Source organism: Ostrinia nubilalis, chromosome 22 (genome assembly GCF_963855985.1).
Source record: "Ostrinia nubilalis chromosome 22, ilOstNubi1.1, whole genome shotgun sequence".
Taxonomy (NCBI): Eukaryota; Metazoa; Arthropoda; class Insecta; order Lepidoptera; family Crambidae; genus Ostrinia; species Ostrinia nubilalis.
Window position 1 is genome coordinate 4,040,514 of NC_087109.1, and position 24,452 is coordinate 4,064,965.

Genomic DNA, 24,452 nt, shown 5'->3' on the forward strand with positions numbered 1-24,452 from the left:
AGACAGAGTTACTTTCACGTTTATAATATTAGTATAGATATAGATTAGTATAGATAGTATAGATAAATAATCTAAAAACTTTGGTTTGTCAAAGTATCATGCAATAAAATTACTTGGACTTGCCAAAAGAATTTTATGTACCCTCAGATCATAGAAGGGATCCCTTCCCTTCCTTTCTATGATCTGAGTGTGTACCTAAGGCCCAGAATAGACGGTGAAACGCAACTGCAACGAAACTGCAACTGCTAGTTACTTTTGAGTTGCATCTAAGTTTCTGCCATAGCGTCCATTGAGAGACCACACATGACGCGACCACTTTGAAACTTTCAGTTTCAGTTTCATTCATAAGAATCATCAGAAAGTTGCAGTTTCGTTGCAGTTGCGTTTCACCGTCTGTTCTGGGCCTTACTCATACTTGAACTTGACAAACATCCATCTGCAATCTGAAACGACGATAGCCGAACGGTGAAGGTGTCGGACTGGCCGACTCGTGATCCAAGGAACGCGGGTTCGATCCTCGCTGTTGGACTATTGTGGTGAACGCACTCGTAACACATAATAATATTTAGCTTACCACGAGGGGTTAACGGGATTCATCATCATCATTTAAGCCACAGTACGTCCACTGCTGAACATAGGCCTCCCCCAATCTTCCACATCACCCGGTTGGTTATTTATTATTAGCTAATATTCTTTGAAAACGAAACAGCAATTTTGGTAAAAATATTTTAGGGTTGGTGGTAATTTTCATTATCATAATAAATCTTTAGCTTCAAGTGGTACCTATGTTTTTAGTAATTTTCAAAATGTAATGACGTAATATGAGTAACCGCAAAGAAAAACAAGGCCCTGAAAGACATTTCCTCGTCGGTATGCCTGAAGCGTTATCAGTAAGGCTTTATAAAACGGATTGCGTACGCGCAGTGTCATTCGCTATCAGTTGTTTATGTGTTAATGAACGCCAGACAATTAATACAGCGGATCGCAAAGCCACGATTTTCAAGTGTTTGTGTTGTTCGTGTTGTGATTTTTAAAAGCAGTAAGTTTTTGTCTCATTTATTTGTGCGGAACAAAGGGTCCTTTCCCACGGCAGTCCAGTTTTGCGGGATACAATAATGCAGGACACCGCAAAACTGTACCGGTCTTGTGTTCTTCTTCTGCTTCGCCTTATCCCGTTATGGTGTGAACACACAAGACACAAGTTTAGTGTACCTATGTTTAAAATTCGAATTCTGAATTGGATCGGAGGGGGTAGGTTAAACGGAATCCTGCAAAATACGGGATGTATTCGAATGAGCTTTAAGATTATGGAGATGCAATACGACAGTTTCAGAAAGTGCATTACTTAAAATTACTAGAAGAAAGTTTAGGTTTAGCTAGACCGGCCTTTAAGATTGTTGATAAAGTTTCAACATTTGAGTTCGATTAGCATCGCGATTGCCTTGCCTATATTAAAATAAACTACTCTACGAAGCTAACTTATGACTTTAACGAATCGAAAACTATTAGGAGGTATGTTATCGTACTTTCAAACTCTATCGATAAGTTTTTTTTAAAAGCTCAATTCCGGGCAGATTTTTCCCAAATACGGAAAGCTTGCTCTACAAAATTCGGGGTAGTTAGTAGAAATATTAGGATAAGGCGAGTTTAATTGTTCGAGTTGAATTAACAATTAATACTAAGTAAAACATTTTTTGCAACTATTTTTCCTTTTCTAAACTGTAAAGTTACAATTAAGTAGAAAATTAGTAAAATTGCTTATCGGAAAATGAAAAATGCGAATAATCATTACCATGACAAGAGCTAGAAAATATGAACTACTAAAACGTATTACCCGTACTTATGAGGTTAATTACTTTTAATACGATTTGTGATTATGTACGGGAAAACTAGGTATTAGGTACCTAATTAAACATATAACTCAGCTACAAATTAAAAACGTGAAAAGTTTTTTTGTCGATATACTAGGAAGGTTCACAAGGTGGACCGACGACCTCATAAAAGAAGCAGGAAGGGGCTGGATGCAGGCCACTACCAACCGGACAGTGTGGAAATCATTGGGGAAGGCTCATGTTCCTGTGACTGAAATGACGATGATGGGATATTTTTTACTCCTTCACGTAAAAATTGCTAGATGTATTTTGATGAAACTGCGCAAGATGCCGTATATCCCTACCCAGTTAGGGTTATCGAAATATAGACTCAATAAAAGGCGCAGGTAGAAACTAAAGTAGTTGCTTCATTTGGTAGGCAGTATACCTACCAAATGAAGAAACCTACTTAGAAATAAAAATCTATGAGCGCTACATTGAGCGCTATTGTTTCCTGCTTAGTAACTGAAAAGTTTGATAACACTTCTAAGTAAACGATTAAATAAAACTATCTGATTTTGTCAGTTTATCAGATTAGTTTCTAGAAATCTACGTGTAATGTTTTTAATTTTGCAAGTAATGTCAATGTTGTCGATTAATTTTATCAGGATTGGCAATTGGCACTGCTGAGGGACGCTTTTCGTCTGATAAAGACAATAAAATGATAAATTTGCTCCCACAGTAGGTTTTTACCCAAACTTTTAAAGACATTTTTCGGTAGAAATAAATAAGGTAGGCCAAGTACTTAATTGCTGAAAATACGATTAGTGTGCCAGCATTCTTAGTAAATAAGTTACTTGTTTTCTTTTTTTTTGGGAATTAAGAGAATATAGCAGTAAAACATATAGGACACTATTATACCTTATTACTATTGTGCCTTAAATAAAAAAGAAAAATAAAATACATTCTCATACAAGTTGTATTATTACAAGCCGTGAAGCCGACATTGTAGGTAGATCATTGTTTCAGGCGTTAACATTTTCAAGCTAATGAAATTAAACCAAATACCTACCACTATAATTGTTAATTGCCGTCTGTTTAGCCAGGTGAACATACAACACATTCATATGCTAATCAAAATACGTAGGTTTGTATTCTCCTATTTACCTGATGTTAATGCGCCTGCGTCGTACGTCAGATGAAATGTGTTTTCCTATGAAGAAAATTCCGGTGAACCCTATGCTGTATCTTAGAGTAGGCGCACACTGGTGATTTTTAGTTGGCCGATAGTTGTGCCCGTTTTTAAATTGTATGAAGAATCGGCCAAATCGAATCGGCGTAGTGTGCGCACTCCCATACATGCCCATACTGATCAACTGCCCGAGGTGAATTCTTTTATTTAACTTTATTTCTGTAGTTCCATTATTGATTAACAAGAAATGTTCGTACCTATCTGCTTTCGCGTCGGTCCTATTGAGCCGTGTCGGTCAACTAAGACGGCTCATGTAAATTCTGACACAAGAGTGGTGACTTTGAGAACTAGGATAGTTTGTGAACTCTACCAGTGGATATCGTAAAAGGCACCTAATATGCGAACAACAGGCGTCCCCAGCCAAGCCGTCTGGCCACCGTGGGGAGTGTAGACCAACTCCTCCCTCCATTTGCCTCTGGTAGGGCCATACTCCTGCAGTGGAGACTTAATGATCCTGGCGATGAGTGTTCTTTATTAGGATCCAATCCACAAGATGCGATGTAGGAATTACTTATTATTCGTTTTCTAAACACGAGCAAGTTAATTTGTAGTTTATCTGCCGACAGATTGTATACAATTTTGAAGAAAGTAAACACGAAAATTAATAAGTAAAAGTTTGTCGTGACCAATAAAACAGATTTAATTATGTTTTTCTTTACTTACCTATCTGTCACTTTGCACAACATTTTAATACAAATGATATCGCTATCGACTGATGATCTAGCTTTGGTATCATAATTAGCGTTAATAATATTAAAGAAATAATTTTAGAAAGTTAAAATTTGCCGCTATCAAGATTACATTTAATTTTGATAACTAAAAATTGTAAACAGATTAAAAGTAGTTATTCAATAGTTGGGCATATTTATGATCAGTATGATTCATACATCACGTCAACTAAATTGAAACAGAATCGCCAAAATAATTGTCTGAAGACTTTGCCCCAAGCATTTCAACGTAGGCTCTACACAAAACGGCGAATTCCCTTTAGCTTTGTTAAATACAAACTTTGGCCTTCACTGATTGGGTTGATTGGCAGTTAAACTGAAGATGCAGGCTACACGGGAGTTGCAGTGGTGGGCACGAGGGCTGGAAATAGTCCCAAGTCCACCTTTGGAACTTCGAACTGTAACTTCGAACCTTAATTTTGAACTCCTCCTATGTTCTCCTGATTAATTTCGTTACGGGTCTAATGTCAATAACTTTCCCCCGGGACAAACTTGACTTTTGCTGGTTGGGTTTTATTGGGGGTCATGTAGATCAGGAGTTGCAGCGGTGGTAGGAATAGTCCCGAGTTCACTTCCATTGTTTGTTTGCCAATTTGTTCCTTACAAATTCTATGACTTACAGATATGTGGATCTCACTAGCCTTTGCGCTGGTATTGACGATCGGGACATCATCAGCTCAAGACGCAAACTGCGACTTTGTTCAGAATGTAAGTTCTCTTGTCTCTTATTAATAGTCCACTTCTATTACTGCGAAATGCTTCGGATCTGAAAGATCACCAAAGAATCTCTGATCTCGTGGAGAATGACTTGGCATATTTATGGTTCGCCAATTTATGAAATACTAACTAAATAATTCGCACGCCTTTTCTAATATGTATAGCTTACCCTAGCAAAAACCCTAACAACAGCAATGGGGGAAGTCGAAACTTAACTTCGAACTCCTCCTATGTTCTTCTGATTAATTTCATTGCGGGTCCAATGACAGTTAACTTTACCCCGGGATAAACTTGACCTTCACTGGATGGGTTTATTGGCGGTCAAGCTGTAGATCCTGGCTACACAGGAGCTGCAGCGGTGGGAACGATAGGTGGGAATAGTTCCGAAGCAAAAACGTAGGTTCGATCCCTGCACATTTCAGTGAACGCCGCGTTTGTCTTACTAGATGATGAGTGTGACAATAATAACCGTTTCAATGTAAATTCTTAAATTTTCCAGGTGCAAGCAGGCCTGACCTACTATGTGTACAGTCCAAACTACCCCCAAAACTACAGACCAGGAGTGCAGTGCCGCTGGGTCGGCATTTGTCCTTCTGGCTACAACTGCCGGCTAGACTGCACTGATGTCTCTTTGCCACAGGTCAGATAAAATTTTTGAATTTAAACATAAGAAAACGGAAGAAAATTACATGCTAAGAAGCATTTACTTCAGGATTTCTTTATGTTTTGTTCTTATTCCTAGCCTTATTTCATCAGCTACTTCAGACAAATTAGTCCGCTTTCTGATCACTGCTGACAACTCCTCTAAAGAACTACAAGTTTGTGTAAAAAAATACGATATAGGTAGTTACCTAATTGTTACTCTATTGCTGAGTGACTGTACCGTCTGTTAGGAATTTTTCCTGTTTAGCCCAAATATTAATAACTGGCAGAGAATGGCTAATGTCATTCGTTCGCCTTATGTACCAACTATCTATATGGTATGAAAGAATAAGGAATAGGGCCTGTGCGTTTTTTTTAATGCGCCAACTGCAACGGCGTGAGTTTTAGATGTGCTTTTTTCCTACAACAGGAAGGGACTTATAACTTCCAATTCACATTCTCCACGAGTAACAACGACTTTAAAATTACAGACAAGTGGCTGCTCTCTCGACCGTCTGCTGATATCCAAGTCCGGTGACCCTCAGTTGACGTCAGCAGACTACTACTGCGGCAAAGGAACCGTCACCGCCGTGTCTACTGGCCAGAGGATCAGCGTGGGTAAGTTCTTTGGTACTCTACTGGGTTGCTCACCATCTTACTTTCACTTTGACAAACGTCAAAAATCTGTCAAACTCCTTACAAAAAGCACCGGTTACCTAGTAGTTACCGTGAAAGTTAGGTGGTGCAACTCAGCCTAAGAAACAGACATTAGCTCGTAGAGTTGATGGCCGTTGGGGCAGAAAAGCTCTTGAGTAGCAACCACGGACCGAAAGACGTAGTGTGGGCAGCCACCCATTAGGTGGACCGAAGTTCTGGTGAAGGTCGTAGGACGTACTTGGATGCGGGCAGCGCAAGACCGTGACTATTGGGAATCCTTGAAGAAGACTTTGTCCAGCAGTGGACATTTGGCTGAAATGAACTCGGAGGAACACCCAAGTTTCGAATATTGCCATTCCTATCACAAAGCGAGATGCCAGCATTAGCGACGGTGACACATTCCCGAAACTACGTAGACTGCGTTTTGGAGTAGACCTGGTAGTAGGTATGTATTGGGCATTCTAATTCACTTTTTTCTTCACCATTCGCTCTCTTCGATCGCTCATTCGAAAAAAGTGAATTAGTCATGCCCAATACATACCAAACGATTGTAATAATCAGAAAACATATCCATGATTGCTTGAACTACAATGCATGGATTCTGCGCACCTTATTATACTTACCAGAGCTAATGAACTTCTTTAAACTGAACTATTTAAATGTTTTAACGCGATGAATATTGTCATTATAATTAAGCTATTGCAGCACAGCGGACCTTTTAATTAGATAAATGAAGTTCCTGAAGCAAAAAGACTCGTTAAAATTAGAATGTGTTGGTCCTGTGTCATCAACTGTACCAAAACGTCATGGTAAACTATTACCTAACACTATACGCAGCCTTGTTTGTGGTCCATCCAATTGCGGAAAGACAAATTTAGTTATTAGCTTACTGTTACATCAGGATGGTCCGCGTTTTCGTAACCTTTACGTGTATTCTAAATCTTTGTATCAACCTAAATACATATTTTTAGAACACGTGTTAAATAGGGTTGCAGGCATATCTTATTACAAATATAATCATAACAGTGAAATATTGAGCCCGCATGAAGCTTTGCCTGACTCAATTATTATATTCGATGACGTTGCTTGTGAAAACCAAAATAACATCAGGGACTATTTTGCAATGGGTCGCCATAAAAATATTGATTGTTTTTATATTAATCAAACTTACACTAAAATACCCAAACAACTTGTGAGGGACAATTCCAATTTGATAATATTATTTAAGCAAGACGATATAAATTTGAAACATGTTTATGAAGAACATGTAGGATCTGATATGACATGGACTCAGTTCCGCGAAATGTGCTCTACTGTTTGGAGAAAACCTTACAGTTATGTCGTAATCAACAAAGACTGTGAACGAAATAAGGGATATTATAGAATGGCATTCGATACGTTCATAGTAGTCGACTAACAATGGTGGTGTAACATTCATAAATAGATGTTATATTGGTAATTAATCAGTTTCATTTGTGATTTCATGCTGAGTGGAAACTTATTAATATGAACAGAAATTTAAAGGAACAAATTGTTAAATCAGCAAAAGCTGTAAAAAGGAAAGTTAAGATGATAAAAAATGCTAAAAGTGCTAATGACGTTGCTTTGGAAACGATGTTTAAGCCTATTGTTGATCCACTTAATCGATTGGCAAACAAACCTTGTGAAAAACAGAAAATAAACGAAGACGAAACTGAGCAATATCATTCTATAAAAAGAGCTAAGTACAGTGAAAGCGAGTCATCGAACTCCCAAAGCGAAGATTATGAAGAATCTGTAGATGAAGAAGAAAACTCGACAGATGACGTTTTTCGAACATCTGACAAAACCCTCACGACATCGCCACCTGAAGAGCATAACGTGAGCGAGAATTCATTTAAGTCCCTTCAGTCTTCTCCATCAAGTGTTGGAAACGCATCATTATCATGGTCCACGTCATCTGATGTGATGAAAGACGTCCCTTATGGCGTTAGAAATGAACGAGGGAAACTTATGCTTGGAAAATCACGTGTTTACGATGATGGTCGAACACTAAAAATCGGAAATCGAGTCATGGAAAACACTCAAGGTCTAAAGGAATTATTGTATAAAAAGATTCCAAATCTAGATATTGTTTCAAAGGATGATTTGGAAAACTATAAACTTTTACTTATAGACACTAATGCACATAGGCGAAATTGGGATGCATCCAAACCAGTCAATAGTAATAAGGGATTTAAATATACGAATGTAATAAAACCATTATTTAAATTTGCACGAAACGTAACTAGTAGCATGGAAAGCGTTTCACAGGGGCGAGGTATTGATATTTTAAAAAAAGTAAAATCTGATACCGATTTGGTTTATTGGGACGATCCAAACGAATTAGTCGAACGATTAAAATTACTACTCGCATCAAGAGAAGCTGGCAACACTGGAGTAGATAATGAAATTTATGCAATAATCGAGGAACTGTCCGAAGCTGGTATAATAAATGTGAAATATAAACATCATCAATCAGCTTAATACAACAGTCTTAATTGAGCAAAGAAAGCAGAAAGGTTGCAATGAACATTGATAAATTTGGTCATCACGTACATAAACGTTTACGACTATCTGAATTTATTGACACGCTCGCTGAAACATTAGTTAAATCAGATACAGGTGACTTCGATTTGAAATCTTCGCGATTAAAGGGATTACAAACTCCTGAAAATGATGATGAAGCTGTGAATAAGGAATATGTCGATAGATGCATTAAAGAACTTAAAAATGAAATGAAAAAAATTCAAAGTAATTTAAAAATTTACTTAAACAATTTAGAAAAATTAACTTCTAGTAATTTAAGTACATTGTATTACACAAAAAACGAAATCGATCGCATGATTGAAGCAAAAACAAGTAAAAATGAGTAAACTAGACATAGTTAACGAGCTTCACAAAGCAGCGAGACGAAATTTTTTTCGTAGGTATACAATTATAAAAGGAATAGATGATTTATGGCAAGCAGATCTTATGGATTTTAAAAAGTTTTCTCAATTCAATAAGGGATATAAATATATTCTTATTGTAATAGATGCTCTATCCAAGTATGTATGGATTAGTCCTCTTAAATCGAAAACAAAAAAATGTGTTTCGACTGCAATGCAAAATATTTTATTGGATTCCACACGAAAGCCAAAAAATTTGCAAACTGACTTAGGAACAGAGTTTTATAATGATATATTTAAACAATTAATGAAAAAATATAAAATAAACCACTATTCCACATACTCTGTAAAAAAAGCATCTATAGTAGAACGTGTAATAAGAACGATAAAATCTCATATTTACAAACTGTTTAGTTTACATGGACGTTATATATGGCTAGGAAACAATATAAACTCTGTAGTGAAAGAGTATAACAATACTGTGCATAGAATAACGAAATTTAAGCCTGTCGATGTTAATACCTCTAATCATATCTTAGTTAGATCAAACATAATTAAAACCCAAAAACAGAAAAAAAATCTTAGATCAAAATTAAAAGTTGGTGATTTTGTTCGCATAAGTAAATATAAAGGAGAATTTTATAAAGGTTATACCCCTAACTGGTCAACGGAAATTTTTCGTGTAGTAAAAGTTAATCAAACAAATCCTGAAACATATACAATTGAAGATAAACACAGGCAAATAATTTTAGGCACGTTTTACGAATACGAATTACAAAGAACTAAGTATCCCGATCATTATCTGATTGAAAAAGTTATTAAAAGAAAGGGAAGTAAACTTTTTGTAAAATGGTTAGGTTTAAGTAATAAAGAAAACAGTTGGGTTGATAAGAGTGAATTAGTACAGTAAATGTGTATATATATATTAAGCAAACTTATTTTTCGCATTCACTTTAAATTTATCGATGAAGGAAGGCAGTGGTATTATTAATAAGTTAATAGACAATTTACCTTTTGAGTTACATTTACCTGGATATCAATTTTGTGGCCCCGGAACAAGACTTCAGAAAAGGTTGCAGAAAGGTGATCGTGGTATAAACAAATTGGATAACGCGTGTATGTACCACGACATTGCTTATTCAAACAGTGATTTAAACAATCGACACAAAGCCGACTTAGAACTTTTAAATATGGCGAAAAAGAGACTAAATTCAAAAGATGCTGGAAAAGGAGAAAAAATCGCATCATGGATAGTAAAAAATGCTATGAAAGCAAAACTGAAGGCTGGTGCTGGTGTCAAATCGTTTATGTCGGGTGTGAAAAAAATACGATCTCAATTAAAAAAATTGAAATCTATAGACAATCAATCAGCCATTAAATATGCCTATGCGGCAGCAAAGAAAGTATTCACAAATAAAAAAGGAATACGTTTACCACGCCGTATTGCTATTCCAAAATGTGGAGGGCTTTTACCACTTATCCCTATTTTTGCGGGATTGTCGGCTTTGGGTTCTCTGGCTGGAGGAGCTGCAGGTATAGCAAAAGCTGTTAATGATTCGAAAGCCGCTCAAAAAAATCTTCAGGAAGCGGAACGACACAACAGGATGATGGAAGCAGTGGCACTAGGAAAAGGCCTTTACATCAAACCTCATAAGAAGGGAGCCGGTTTATATTTGAACCCTTCAAAAAACTGAGAAAGAGGCTACCCAGACGTGCACTCACCAATCTAGATATTTTAGAACACGCTAACGATATTCCATTCTTTCGAGGTGTTTTTATGAGAGACAAATTACCATCAAAACCTAGAAAAATTGAGTGTGGAATACTAAATTTGGATAGTTCCAAAAACCCTGGAACCCATTGGGTAGCCTACGTCAAGCAGAATAATTACGCTGAATATTATGATAGTTTTGGTAATTTAAAGCCACCATTAGAATTAATGAAATATTTAGATAACTTACCTGTCAACTATAACTATTTACAACATCAAACTTTTGGCACTACAAACTGTGGTCACCTTTGTCTGAAATTTTTAAAAAGTTATTGGAAAAATCATTTAAATATGTAATAAAGTAAATAAAATTGTCAGTATAAACATGTCTTTCACTGTGTCTATCACTGGGAGAGGAGCGTCTTTAATAACAGATTACTCACCACCCTTAGAATTACGCGGAGATTATGAATGTGGACTTTTGTATTTTTCTACTTTTAATTCGATACCTAATATCGATGAAAGAAATAATAAGTTTTATTATTAGTCCAGTCAATAAAGCATTATAGATGGAAAACTGTAGAACACAATTTCTGACTTCAGGACTTTATTAAGACTAGTTAGGAGGTGAACATAGCAAAAGTCCCCGCCCTTAGCCCTTGAGCCGGCGGGGAGAGGGGGGTTTAAAGGTGCCACTTTTCGGTTTTTCGCTTAATCCTCGGAAACTATGCGTCCTAGTGACCTGACTACTTTGAACCAAAAAAAGCATATTCAATTTGCTACAGGTGAGATAGACAAGTTTTTCTATAAATTGTATAGTTTTCGCGGCATCTGCTCTAGAAGGTCTGTAATATTGGAAATTTAATTTTTGTCTTACATGTTCCCATCAGGAGAAAATCGACTAAATCAACATTGAGCAATCATTCTAGACATGCGGGAGCATGTTAAGCCTAGTTCCTGCGAGGGGACTACACCGTGCGTATATTCAGACGAATCACTTTGAGCCACTTTTGACTCCTCATCACTCAAAAACTACTGTGCATTAACACTTCAAATTTGGCTCATGTGTTGAGACTTGCAAGATATACATCAGTTTCAAATTTCATAAATATGCCTCAAACGGTTCTTTAGATATTGACGTCCAAAAATCTACATGTCTGACCTATAGACCAAATTCTAACCACTTCCAGATGACCTCGAAGGTTCAAATTTGGCATCCAGAAAGGTAGTTATGTAAATACAAAGGAACAAATAAAAAACCAGTAAATTTTAACATTTCACATGTGATAGATAGATTTTAGTGCTCTAAATATCGATTTTTGAACGTCAATACCTAAATAACCGTTTGAGGTATATTTATGAAATTTGAAGCTGATGTATATCTTGCAAGTCTCAATACATGAGCCAAAATTTGAAGTGTTAATGCACAGTAGTTTTTGAATGATGAGGAGTCAAAAGTGGCTCTAATTGGTTCGTCTAAATATATGCACGGTGCAGTCCCCTCCATGGAACTAGGCTTAACATGCTCCCGCATGTCTATAGTGTTTGCTCAATGTTGATTTAGTCGATTTTCTCCTGAAAGGAACATGTAAGACAACAATAAAATTTCCAATTTTACAGACCTTCTAGAGCAGATGCCGCAAAAACTATACAAGATATAGAAAAACTTGACGGTCTCACCTATGGCAAATTGAATAAGCTTTTTTTGGTTCATAGTAGTCATGTCACTAGGACGCATAGTTTCCGAGGATTAAGCGAAAAACCGAAAAGTGGTACCTTTAAACCCCCCTCTCCTCGCCGGCTCAAGGGCTAAGGGTGGGGACTTTTGCTATGTTCACCACCTAACTAGGCTAAATAAAGTCCCGAGGTCAGAAATTGTGTTCCACGGATTTCTCTCTACACCGTCGTTAAGGCATTCATTGACTGGACTATATGATGAGAGTGAAGTTATCGAAATACCAGAAGGATCATATGAACTTCAAGATATTTGTGATTATTTAAGAGGTCATATTAAAAACGCTGTCTTAAAATTGACTTGTAATAATAACACTTTAAAGACAACCATTTTTTGTTCTAAAGAAGTTCATTTCAACAAAAATAATTCACTTGGTACAGTTTTGGGATTCGGCAAGGAAAAAATAAAAGCACATATAAGCACTGAATCTCAGTACCCTGTCAGTATTCTACCTACAACCATCGTGCGCATCGAATGTGATGTGATTAGTGGATCTTTTGTGAATGGAAAAGCAAGTCATATTATTTATGAATTTGTTCCTAACGTACCACCTGGTTATCGGATTATTGAAATACCTAAGAATTTAATATATTTTCCAGTTAATCAAAGTTCAATTACTGCGATTAATATACGTTTACTGGACGGAGAAAATAACCAAATTAATTTACGCGGTGAAGAAGTGCAGTTGTATTTACATTTTAGACCAAAATGATCAATTTCAATAAATACCCAACAACCTCATGCATTCAAGTCAGTCCTAAAAGAACTTCCCGTAAAAGAACACCGGTGCAGCTGAAAAAAAGGCTAACTAAAAGCAAAAAGGAATTTTTAAAGTTAATAGGTTTGTTAAAATGAATATTTTAAATATATCTCAACAAACGTCGTACGATAACAGCATTGAAAGTTTTGAATATCACTCATACAAACCGTATGTAACAAGTTTCAACAAGAATGATGAAATAAGAATACCTATAAATCAACAAGACTTGTATGTGTTACCGTCACTCAGCACTTTATATATCGAAGGCAAAGTGAACGTTTACAACAGCAAAAAAGAAAAAGTATCCAGTGTGCATTTTGTAAATAATCCGATATTATTTCTATTTCAAGATATCCGATATGAACTTAATGGAATAGAAATAGATAAAGTTAAAAATGCAGGTATTACAACAACCATGAAGTCATATCTATCCTTGAATGAAAATGAATCCAAAAGCGCGAGAGCTTGGGGATGGTCAACTACAGGCACAACTAATGTTGGCGATGGTACATTCTCTGCGTCTATACCTTTGAACAAAATGTTGGGTTTTGCTGAAGATTATGAAAAAATCATAATGAACTGTAAACATGAGCTAGTGCTGTTGCGAAGCAATACAAATCTCAACGCTTTGAAGTTAAACTCGGGTGAAGTTGTAGAAGATATATTAATTAATAAAATTGTTTGGCGGGTTCCTCATATTAAAGTATCAGACCGTGAAAGAATCAATCTATTAAAACATTTGGAAAAAGATCGAGCTATCACTTTAGCATTCCGCAATTGGGACTTATACGAATATCCTTTATTGCCAAAAACACGTAAACATACGTGGTCCATCAAAACATCATCTCAATTGGAAAAACCGCGATATGTTATTATAGCTCTACAAACAAATAGAAAACATAGGAGTGATTTGTCAATGGCCGAGTTTGATCATTGTCATGTGCGTGACATAAGAGTTTTTTTAAACTCATCATATTATCCATATGAAGGGCTAAATGTTAGTTTCTCAGAAGATAAGATTACTTTATTATACGAACAGTACGCAAGATTTCAACAGTCTTATCACGGACGTCGACCAGAGCCGTTGATGAGTTTGAAGGAATTCAGAGACGTAGCTCCTTTATTTGTGATTGACTGCTCACGTCAACACGAATCATTAAAAGGTTCCATTGATGTAAGAGTTGAAATAGAGTCAGATCAAGAAATTCCTGACCAAACGGCTGCTTACTGTTTATTATTAAACGATTGCATATTTGAGTATAAGCCTTTGAGTAATATTGTCAAAAAAATATCATGAACTGTAACACAATATTCTTGGATTTGCAAGGATTTAAAGATAAACATAATAAATTTATAATCAAAGAATTAGCTTTAGCTACTCAACAACATACAGAAATATTTTTAATAAAACCACCATATCCTTTTTTTGCGCTAACTGATGAAGAGAAGCGACATGTGAGGTGGATAGAAAAGAATAGAGGACATCGTTGGAGCGAAGGCATCATTGACTATAGAGAATTCCACAGAATTATAAAACCTCATTTGAAAAATAAGAAAATTATTGTAAAGGGCGAGGAAAAAATTAAGTGGGTCAAAGAATTGAGTGAGCATGAAAATGTACTAGACATTAGCAATCAAAATATTCCTAATTTAAAATGCCTTCATGAACTTTATTCTAAAGATAGTTTTAAAAATTGTTTAAGTCATAGAAATATTAAATGCTGCGCTTTAAAAAATGTTCTGTGTATTAAAAAATGGTGTGTAGACAATAATTTACATTTTGAATAAAAACATGGTATAAATAACTTTTGTTTTTTTATTTTATGCGTAATGTGTACCTATCAAAATTATTACTAACCTACCTATCGAATTAAAAGATTAGACATTATAAAGAAACACATTAATTATGAAATAAACATTTATTTTATTTTAACATAATATTACGCTTTAATAACATACACTAATAATATTTCAATACATTAATAACTATTATTGTCACTTATTTTCTTACATATTTTTTTTATTACCGTTTCCGTATCGTCCATTATGTCGTCCAAATCGTCTTTTACAACATATTGTGCACTTAACACTACATTTTCTTCATCGCATTCAATGTTCGATGTATCGGGTAATTCTCCACTTATATCGATCACTTTTATCTTGATGAGACGAGTCCCCCTCTGATGCTCGTTGTTGATCACGTACGAAGCTCTGCGCAGCCGAGACTTCTTGCAGCGGTGGCTCCTGCGCCGGGGCTGCCGCTCCCGCGGCACGGGCACGGGCACGGCGGGGCTCGGCTGGTACAGCTCAGGGCAAACTGGCCTGAACGCACTAGCAGCTACAAATGGGTCTTGTGCGTACTGGTTGAACACAATTTCGCAGTCGGACATTTTCTGTAACAATAAAATAACATAATTATAAAATACGTTACACACATTATTAGGAAATAGATATTTTTTTTAATAACCTTTTAATTTGAATCAAATTATACTTACAATTTTGTGATGCAATTGCACACCGCTTCAACCGAGCTCGAAAAGTAAATGAATGACAAAAAAATATAATAATCTGATCGGATTCTAATTTCTTGCAAACTTAACATTTTTCAAGTCCAGCTACTAGGGTTGTCAATCTTTTCCATAACACATTCAATAATAAACAGGTACTGAGAAAGTAACGAAAGATTTACTCGTTTTTATATTGGTTAGGATATAAACATTAATAGTTGTAACTACATTTATTTATTTATTTATATTTTAATATCACAAAGTTGGTACATAAGGCATACATCGGGCATTCTCTGCCAGGTAACCTTTGAACTGAACAGAAAAAAAAATGTATTCATAACGTCAAAGCGTTGTAAGTAATTATTAGAACCAACATTCTAAAATTTATATCTGACAACCCTATCGCGCTGCAAACATGCTGGAACTTGCACGGCAATATGACCCCGTTTGTTAACTAGGTATTTGCATGATTGCAATTTTTTTACAGGTATGTATTTGTAAAATATTATAATCTAAATGTTTCGTTGACTAGCAGTTCAGGGTTCGATTCCTAGGTTGAGTTTAGCAATATTTTAAAGTTACATTACATAAAAAGTATTAAATAAAACAACAAACGTATTTTAATCTAGTTATTTTATTTTATAGGTAATTTACAATTGTGTTAGCCTAGCCTTAAACTAAGCGCTTGCAATCTAATTAAAACATTTACATAATTAAAATATAAAATAAACTTAATCTAAATATTGTATTGCATGCCCAATCTATTCATATAAATCTAAGAAACTTATTGTAATTACCTAAAATAATCTGGATTTATGGCCCCAAGCCAATGTATCTATATTATTCCTTAATATGATACGTTTATCGTCATTAGATGACAAAACCACTTTATTAACAGATTGAGTAAATATTTGATGTTTGATAGATCTAAAAATTATATTTTTCTTGCGAATTATTTTTTTATCCAACAAAGCTTGATTGTAGTCTTTGAAAAACAACTGCTTTACCACGGGATTTTTAATGCCTTTTGCCTTCTTTATTTCTTTAGTTTTCGTTTTGATACAATATAATTTAGATCTCAGACCAACAAATTCCGTAATAAGTTGTCCGCCTAGTTCGTCTTTAAACAAGCCAGGAACCTTTTTGTTTTGACATATTATACCGTAAGAATTATTTTTTTCATAGTTGCTTGTATCAAAATAGGTTTGAAAATTATTTTTAAGGTCTTTATATACGTCAGTAGTCTTCACAGAGTAAAGGAAACTATCTGTGTCCGTATAACAAAGTTTCAAATTGCTGCCATAAAACGGTTTCATAACAGAATAATGAAATTGGTACATGTGGCTTTTTGAAATTTCTAACACCGTAAACCCTATATAAATAGGTTTGTTCAATATAACGGACTCTGGTTTCAATTGAACAGCAACAAAATTTTCAGAAAATATAGTAGAACTATGATAATTTGGTCTCGCTATTAATTGTTCTGCAGTGAATTGTTTTTTTGTTTTATTTTTAGTATCAACCCACTTATTGACTAACTTTACATCGAGTCTTTTTTCCGTATCTTCTAAAGTTTTACCGAAAATACTGTTATTTAGCAACTTAAGAGCCATTTTACATTTTCGTGCGAATTTCTAAGATTTTGGAAGCATGAATTACTATCTTAAGCAACACCCAGAGATTATTTAATAACTGCGAAAGATAGGTCAATCCTTGTTGTTGACCATTAATGAAACGGATTTACTAAAACTCTTTTGCTTAATTCACAGTGCCCCATCTCCCACAACCATTTTACGAAAAAATTGCCGCAGACTCATTTTCAAAGTCCTGTATCTATTATTTATGCTCATATAATAAGCTTAAAAATATATAGTAATCATCGGACATATATTCTTGTAGTCCATTAATGAAATAGATTCTTGAATTTCATTACCATTATTGAGTAAAATCTAAAAATAATTTGGCAAATTTGAAGATTAACGTCACATTTTGATCGTGGTTTTTGGTTTAAAAACACAGCATAAACTGCAATAAAAGTATCCCAAAATAAAGAATATTCATTGTAGAATTAATTTCTACAGTTATTGTTTAAATATTAGTAACCACTTCGTCAAAATATTGATGTGAATATCAGTATAAATTACAATGCGCAAGCCGACATCGATTAGTATGGCGCGAGCGCCCGTCAAGGCAGGACCTGTGTCATTTTTCCCGCCGTGACGTTTACGTGCGTTCGTGTCGTAAAGCGGTGATTTGTACGGCGACCAAATACATTTGATACTATGCCGAGAGGCTGTTTCGAGTCGGCCAGCCTAGCAGAAATTGAAATGATGAATTTTAATTTCTTTGACGGATCTGGGTGTAACTATGTATAATATGTAGGTACCATGTATTTAATTTAATAAATAAATTATAAAAAAGTATATCCATTATGATAGCACCCTTAACACAAGCATATTGGTTGCCTACTTTTGGACTAGATGGCGCTGTGAAATTGTCCAAAGATTTGTTTATTTATTTATCCGCTTTGAGTTTTGTTTCGTGAAGAAGAAAAAGATGCGTTTTGTTTTGTTGTTAAATCTATACTAATAAAAGAGGAAAGATTTAATTGTTTGTTTGTTTGTTTGGAGGCAATAGGCTCCGAAAAAAATTTCTTTCACGATTTAGAATCCCAATTTTTTTCTATGTAGGCTATAAAATATTTTCAAAAACTTTAGTCCAAAATCTTTGATAAAATTCGACGTTTAATAAATAAATTAGATAACATGTTAATACTTTTTTTTTCAGTACGATTTTAGTACTTGTTTTTCAGAAATTCTACGATTTAACTAAACTTCTAAAGTGTTTATATTTTATGCATAATTTATTAACTTCTAAAATATACATATATCCTATTGATAGATGACGTGCTTCGTATTTTATTAAAATTATTACCTGACTAGGTTAAAAAGGTGTGGAATGTTATTTTGGAGATAACTTGGTTCCATAGAAATATAGGGAGATGCTAAGTAATGCGCTGAGTTCGAAACTCAGTGTCGTATTAGAAATTCACACACACAAAGAAATCAAATTATGTGCTCATTATCCATTGCGGTATCAGTATTCAACGTTCGAATAATCTTTAGTACTATGCAAGCAATATAAACTGTTTACATAATGACGTCGCTACTGTCATCATTGCTTTCACAAACAATATGTTCCAATTTGTCCCTTGTCACATTTCCCTTTAGTTTCTGTGATCTGTGCTTGTTTCTAAGTTGATATCAATGAAATATTCCTTAGTACTTTTGATTTAAATTATTTTTTTTTTATTTTGACACGTGTTTGAAAAATCAAGGTCAGATTACAATAAAATAACAAGTAAAAACGTAACATTGCATTGCAACTCGCAATTTCGCAATATTGATGAGGAGATTCCATTGGAAAGTCTGTATTCATTCCTAGGATTCCCCTAACACCATCAAATTCAAGAGAATTCAAGAGAGTGCAGTTTCCCATCTCATGCTTAGGGACCACGGTTTAAAATAGTGTGGTTGCATAGAGCCTGCAACGGGCAACCGCGTGCGCAGCTGCTCATACTAATTTTCGATAAAAAGCAAGTGTTGGCGCCCTCACGAGTTTTAGCGGAGTTCCATATGGTAGCGGGAGTAGACTTAATGGAAATCTATGCTTCTCAAAATATAATCATTTAACAAAATTAATTTTCTTAGAATATTTTAATTCTATTAGAACCATTTTCCACTTCATCGCAGAAGAAGTCGCGGGCAAAAAGCTAGTATGAAATATGTAGTATTGCCCGCGGCTTCACCCGCTTGAAATTTAGTTTGTCACAGATCGTCATAAATTATAGCCTATACATTGTTATTCTGGTCGACGCCAGGGATGGATGAGCGTCGCTGTCGCTGGCGACAGGGTCTTCTGGTTCAGGGTTCATGGCGTAGGTCTCAGGCAAAATGAAATCCACTCGTAGAAATTAATAAACTCAGTGTATTAACGAAAATAATTACACACATCACTAGAGTCGTATCGGAACTGAGTGAACCAAAGGTCTTGCGATAGGAACGTCCGACCCGAGTGATAGTTGAACACAGACTGCCTAGTACTGCTGTACTGTACTGTAAAGTTTCATCAAAATCTGTTCAGTAGTTTTTGCGTGAAAGTGTAACAAACATCCAGACATCCACACAAACTTTCGTATTTATAATATTAGTAAGACTAGTAAAAAGTAAGATAGTAAGATGAATTATTTTAGTTATTTGTTTACTTATAATAATATTTATTTATTTATTTCTTAGCTCTGTCTGATAATGGATCTGGAGGAGATGCAATGGCCACCTCCGTAACAAAACAATAGAACCATATGGAGTTTGGGCTTGTGTGATTCGCCTTGACGAATATTTCGTATCCAGGGTCCGATGATGGAGCTGTAAGGGGGCAGATTTTTTTTCACTATGTGACTGTCTTTATTTTGTACTTAATATATTTTACATATTATACCTATTCGTGTTTCATTATTCGTATCCAGGGTCCGATGATGGAGCTGTAAGGGGGCAGATTTATTTTTCACTATGTGACTGTCTTTATTTTGTACTTAATATATATTTTACATATTATACCCATAATATAAACTCTATTAAAAATTTATATTAATTAATCAAGTTTGAATACCTCATTCTACTTTAAAATTAATAACTTAAATCAAGTCTTAATACGGTCACGGCTCAAGATTTTTTTGTCCATTTCAGCGTTCTTTTTACTCTTTTGACGTTGCGTTGACAGCTTTTACCTAAATTCGCGCGGAATATTTTTGTGAAATGGCTCTTAAAGAAATCCTGTTCGAAAGTAGATTTAGCTTTTTGTCGTAATTCTGTATTTAAATCAATGTATTGTTTTAAATAAGGGCTCTGTCTAAATTTTATTACTTTATGAATTTTTTTTAGCTTTAAACCATGAGTTAAACACGTTTTTAAATGTACATAATGGATAACGTAGTTGAATTTATCGTATAAGTTTGGTATTAGTTTCGGAGCTTTTGAACCGGGTGGACAAAATTTTTGAGGGCAAAAGGGTAATTCGTTATGTAAATCGTGTAAATTTTCTGGGTATTCTAAATCTACTTCCAAAATATAGCCTTCCTCAGAATCATCGGGTGTCTCAAGGATTTCACGACGATCAAATTCTGAACTATTTAATAGTCTAAATTCCGAATGTGGTAAATACGAACACATTGCATATCCGTACAAATTATTACAATCTATGTAAAATAAATAGTTATCCGGAGAAGTCGGTTCGTAATCTGATAAATATTTGTTATTTGCTTTTGCATATCTCGTAGAACAGAGACATACTCCTCCGCGAATACCTTTCTGAATTAATCGAATTATTTCCAAGTCCTCGATCAATTCAAGTTTAACGTTCGTTTTAAGAAGCATAGCGTCAAAACTCAAACTTGGGGCTGTAAGATAGAACGAAGGGTCTAAATTGTAATTTGTCTTACACGTGTGGCGAAACTTTTCAAACACATCTGCTAGTAACAATACATCTGATTTCAAATATAAATCTGTGTATTCGCCCAGATTTTTTAAATTAAATTCTTTCCAGACATCATTAGCATGTTTATAATCAGACTCTGAAACAGTAGAATCACTTAAACTTGTATAGAAGCACTGTCGAGGAGGCAGTTCCTTTTCATTGTATGACTCCCAGGTGGACATATATTCATATGGGTACACACCTTTCCGTCTTAACAACTCGAACTTCTCATGTTCAGGAAAGAATTTAAGTAAATGTGCAAAATCTTCTGTATTTAAATTTGAAACTAATTTTTCAAGGCTTGTGCCCAAAAATTTAAAGGAGTCTACAAAACGAACCGCCATATGTTTATTGTCATCTGTCGTAAAAAACTTAGTAAATGATATGTAATTTTCTTTATTTTTAGCTATAACCTTGATGGGTCCTGATGTTTGTCCCAATTGACAAATAAATAAATGGCTATCGTAGCCCGACAAGTTATGAAAAAATACAGGTACGAATTGCGGTAAACGAAAATTAAGATTACAGTAAGAATGTGCCGCACCGCGATACTTGCCTGTCAGGTGACAGTGGTCTTTAACTCTATCGTCAAATAATAATTGATTGCACAAATAACAATATTTGGTTTTTTGAAACATTTCCACTTCGTAATTTGTTAATTTTTTCATGGGGATTGGATTTTTGTATAGTTGTAATATTCTTGATACATCTCTCTTAATATTTTTTATAAAAACTTCAACACAATCTTCACCGCGGTAAGATACGTAACGGTTTAATAAACTATTATAAGAGCAGACAACGTAATAAGCAAAAGCAGCTGGTATGTGTTTTTGAAACGTTTCGGTACAATTTGAACTCGGACCATCCGGACTGGTTTGCAAAAGGGATTCGAAATCCGCGTATATTACAAACGGCATATCCTGCATTTTTTCAAAATTCTTAAATTCAATAAGTGTACCACGCTTCGGCAAAATAGTGGTGACACCACCACACACATGAGAATTTAATTTATGTTCATTCTCAAAAAATATCATACAATCGTCACAAAAATATATTTTGCCGTGATGCTTAGTTATTTGCGATCTCATTAAACGAGTAAGATTTTTTATTAAACAATAATGAGAACAATTTCCTCTTTCTATGTACAATAAGTTTATATGGTTTCTTTTTTTATTCTGGGTTCGATATAACGGACCAACAATATTTGTTTTATTTTTGAGCCCATAAACATTAACGCTTATACTAGGATTATTTTTTTCAAACGTTTTTATATCGGAAAACCTCACGGGAAACGACATATTATTTACATTCACTACGTTTTTAAAATGAGGATAAGAAGAAGTTCGATGCGCATTGTTTTTAGCTGGGAACAACGCAGCTATGACGCTCCACAAGAAACAAAACTCGTCTCTATTTTGAATGTTAATGCACGCACGTTTAAGCTTTATAGCTTCTGGCAAGTCAATAAATTTAGATGCTCGAAGAGGATTATACTTATTGATATTAACTTCCAAGTGACAATTACGTAAAAATAACCAGCCGCTGTCCCGTTCTTCAAATTCGTCAATTTTAGTTGAAATGATGTCAACTATTTCAGAAAAAATGTCTTGAAAATTAAAATTCCTGTGAATGATAATGTTTTCCGTAGCGAAAGACTTTATTTCAGTCTTGTCCGAATCATTGGTTCTCAAATGGAATTCAGCAAACAATTCAAAGTTCACCTTAATGGTGTCGAAAGTTAACTGGCGCGCGCGGAGCAGCTGCAGGACGCGCGCGCGCAGCCCGCGCAGGAACTCGGCCGGCGGCTGCGCGGCGCGCTCGGGCTCGTCCGCGCCGTAGCGCAATCGGTACGATGCGATTCGACTACGGAAAGCACTGGCTACTTTTTCTATACCATCACATACTTCAACGGCTGAGTTATTTTTATGAATCGTACTTCTAAGATGAGCTGAGAAAGCTTTACTTTTGACGGAAATATCACAAACCGAACAGTATATAGATCTGTTCGACATTTTTAATATTTAATTTTATGTTACAAATACAAAAATTACTTAAGGAAAGGGTTGTTATAAATAAAATCAAATAGATTGAGCACTCAGTACGTTATAAAGTATAATCAAGTATTTATTATTTCAATAACTTACAACTAAGACACAAATTATAATAAAAACTAAAACTACTCGTACCTAAATCTACCTACTTCCTATTGGGGAAAAATGTACCTTCCTCAACGAATTCTGCGCGCGCTCTCTTAATAAACTGGCGCAAGAGATTCACTTCCTCAGCGTCAGAATCCGTCTGGTACTTGAGCGCCAAGACCGATTTCTCCCAGCGATCCTTGGGCGCCACCGAGCGGATGTCCTTGGCGTTGTAGAGCCGCAGCTCCACGAACAGGTCGCCGGGCAGGCTGGCGGTGCTGCGCAGGTTGCCGTCCGCCACGCGGCGCGTGAGCACGGACTGCAGGCGGGCGGGCGCGGCGCGCGCTCTGCTGGCCTCGACGTCTTCCTCGTCGTCCAGCTCCAGCTCCCAACCGTCAGCCCGAGCTCGTTTGCGCTTCAACGCTGCAGGTCTCTTCGTCTCTTTGCCGACTCTGAAAAGATCAATCATCGATAAATAAATGATAGGTACAACTAACATCTTATAAATTAATTAATATGACGTTTATAATATCTTTACTATCAAACAAAAGAAGATGAATATAAAGATGGGAGCAAAATTATCATCCATAAGAGATTTCTAATAAACTTAACTACCAGAACCAATATGTGTAACTCTGTTAAGTATTGCATAATAACTTACCGCTTATGAACTTGTTCGTCTTCCGAATCGAAGAGATCTTTTTCAAGGCCTGCAGCAGACGTCTTGCGCTTAGACGGTGGGGGCTTCTTTAGTGTCTTTGTACTGAAATTATAACAAAAATATCTGTTTAATCACAAAGTAATTTTAAATAAACATACAGTAATCATTGGTGATAATACGCGAACTCAAGTTATACGACAGTCAAGCCTAAAATTACTTAAACTCACCGTTTGCTAGCATGCTCGTCCTCAGAATCGTAAAACACCGCCTTGCTCGCCTTCCGAGGTCGCTGAATGGGGCGCTCGTCGTCCTCCAAGTCCTCCCGCTTGCGGGCAGCTCGAGGCTTGGCTTCAATCTTGTTGTAATACTCAATGTCCGACCTAAAGATGATTTAATAAACATAACACACTAAATTAGCACTCACACAATAAACACAATCAAAGTGAATCAGTAAAAAACTTACGAACATGATTTTTGCAGGGAATCCTCTCGTTGAAGCACAATCACAATACTTTGCAGGTTCTTGATGAACACGGTATAATAACACTGATTTAATTCTTTTTAATGAACTCGGGGTCTCGATTTATACCAAAATTTTGCAAATTCAGACAAAGAAATCGTAAACATTTTTGTCGTAAAAGTTAAAAACTTTTAGATAAACTTCAATGCAAAACTGTGAAAATTAACATTGC

The 24,452-nt window shown here is 35.5% G+C and overlaps 1 protein-coding gene across 1 annotated transcript in view; it reads left to right on the forward strand.

Annotated features, from left to right (window-relative positions):
* Positions 1–917: 917 nt before the first annotated feature.
* The window catches only part of LOC135082865 (venom serine protease 34-like), a 32,547-nt gene continuing 9,012 nt past the window's right edge, over positions 918–24,452 (forward strand). Inside the window, exons 1-4 of the mRNA XM_063977625.1 lie at positions 918–1,039; positions 4,414–4,499; positions 5,008–5,148; positions 5,642–5,768. Coding sequence (XP_063833695.1) covers positions 955–1,039; positions 4,414–4,499; positions 5,008–5,148; positions 5,642–5,768 — 439 coding nt within the window. The 5' untranslated portion in view covers positions 918–954. The remainder of the gene's footprint in view (positions 1,040–4,413; positions 4,500–5,007; positions 5,149–5,641; positions 5,769–24,452) is intronic.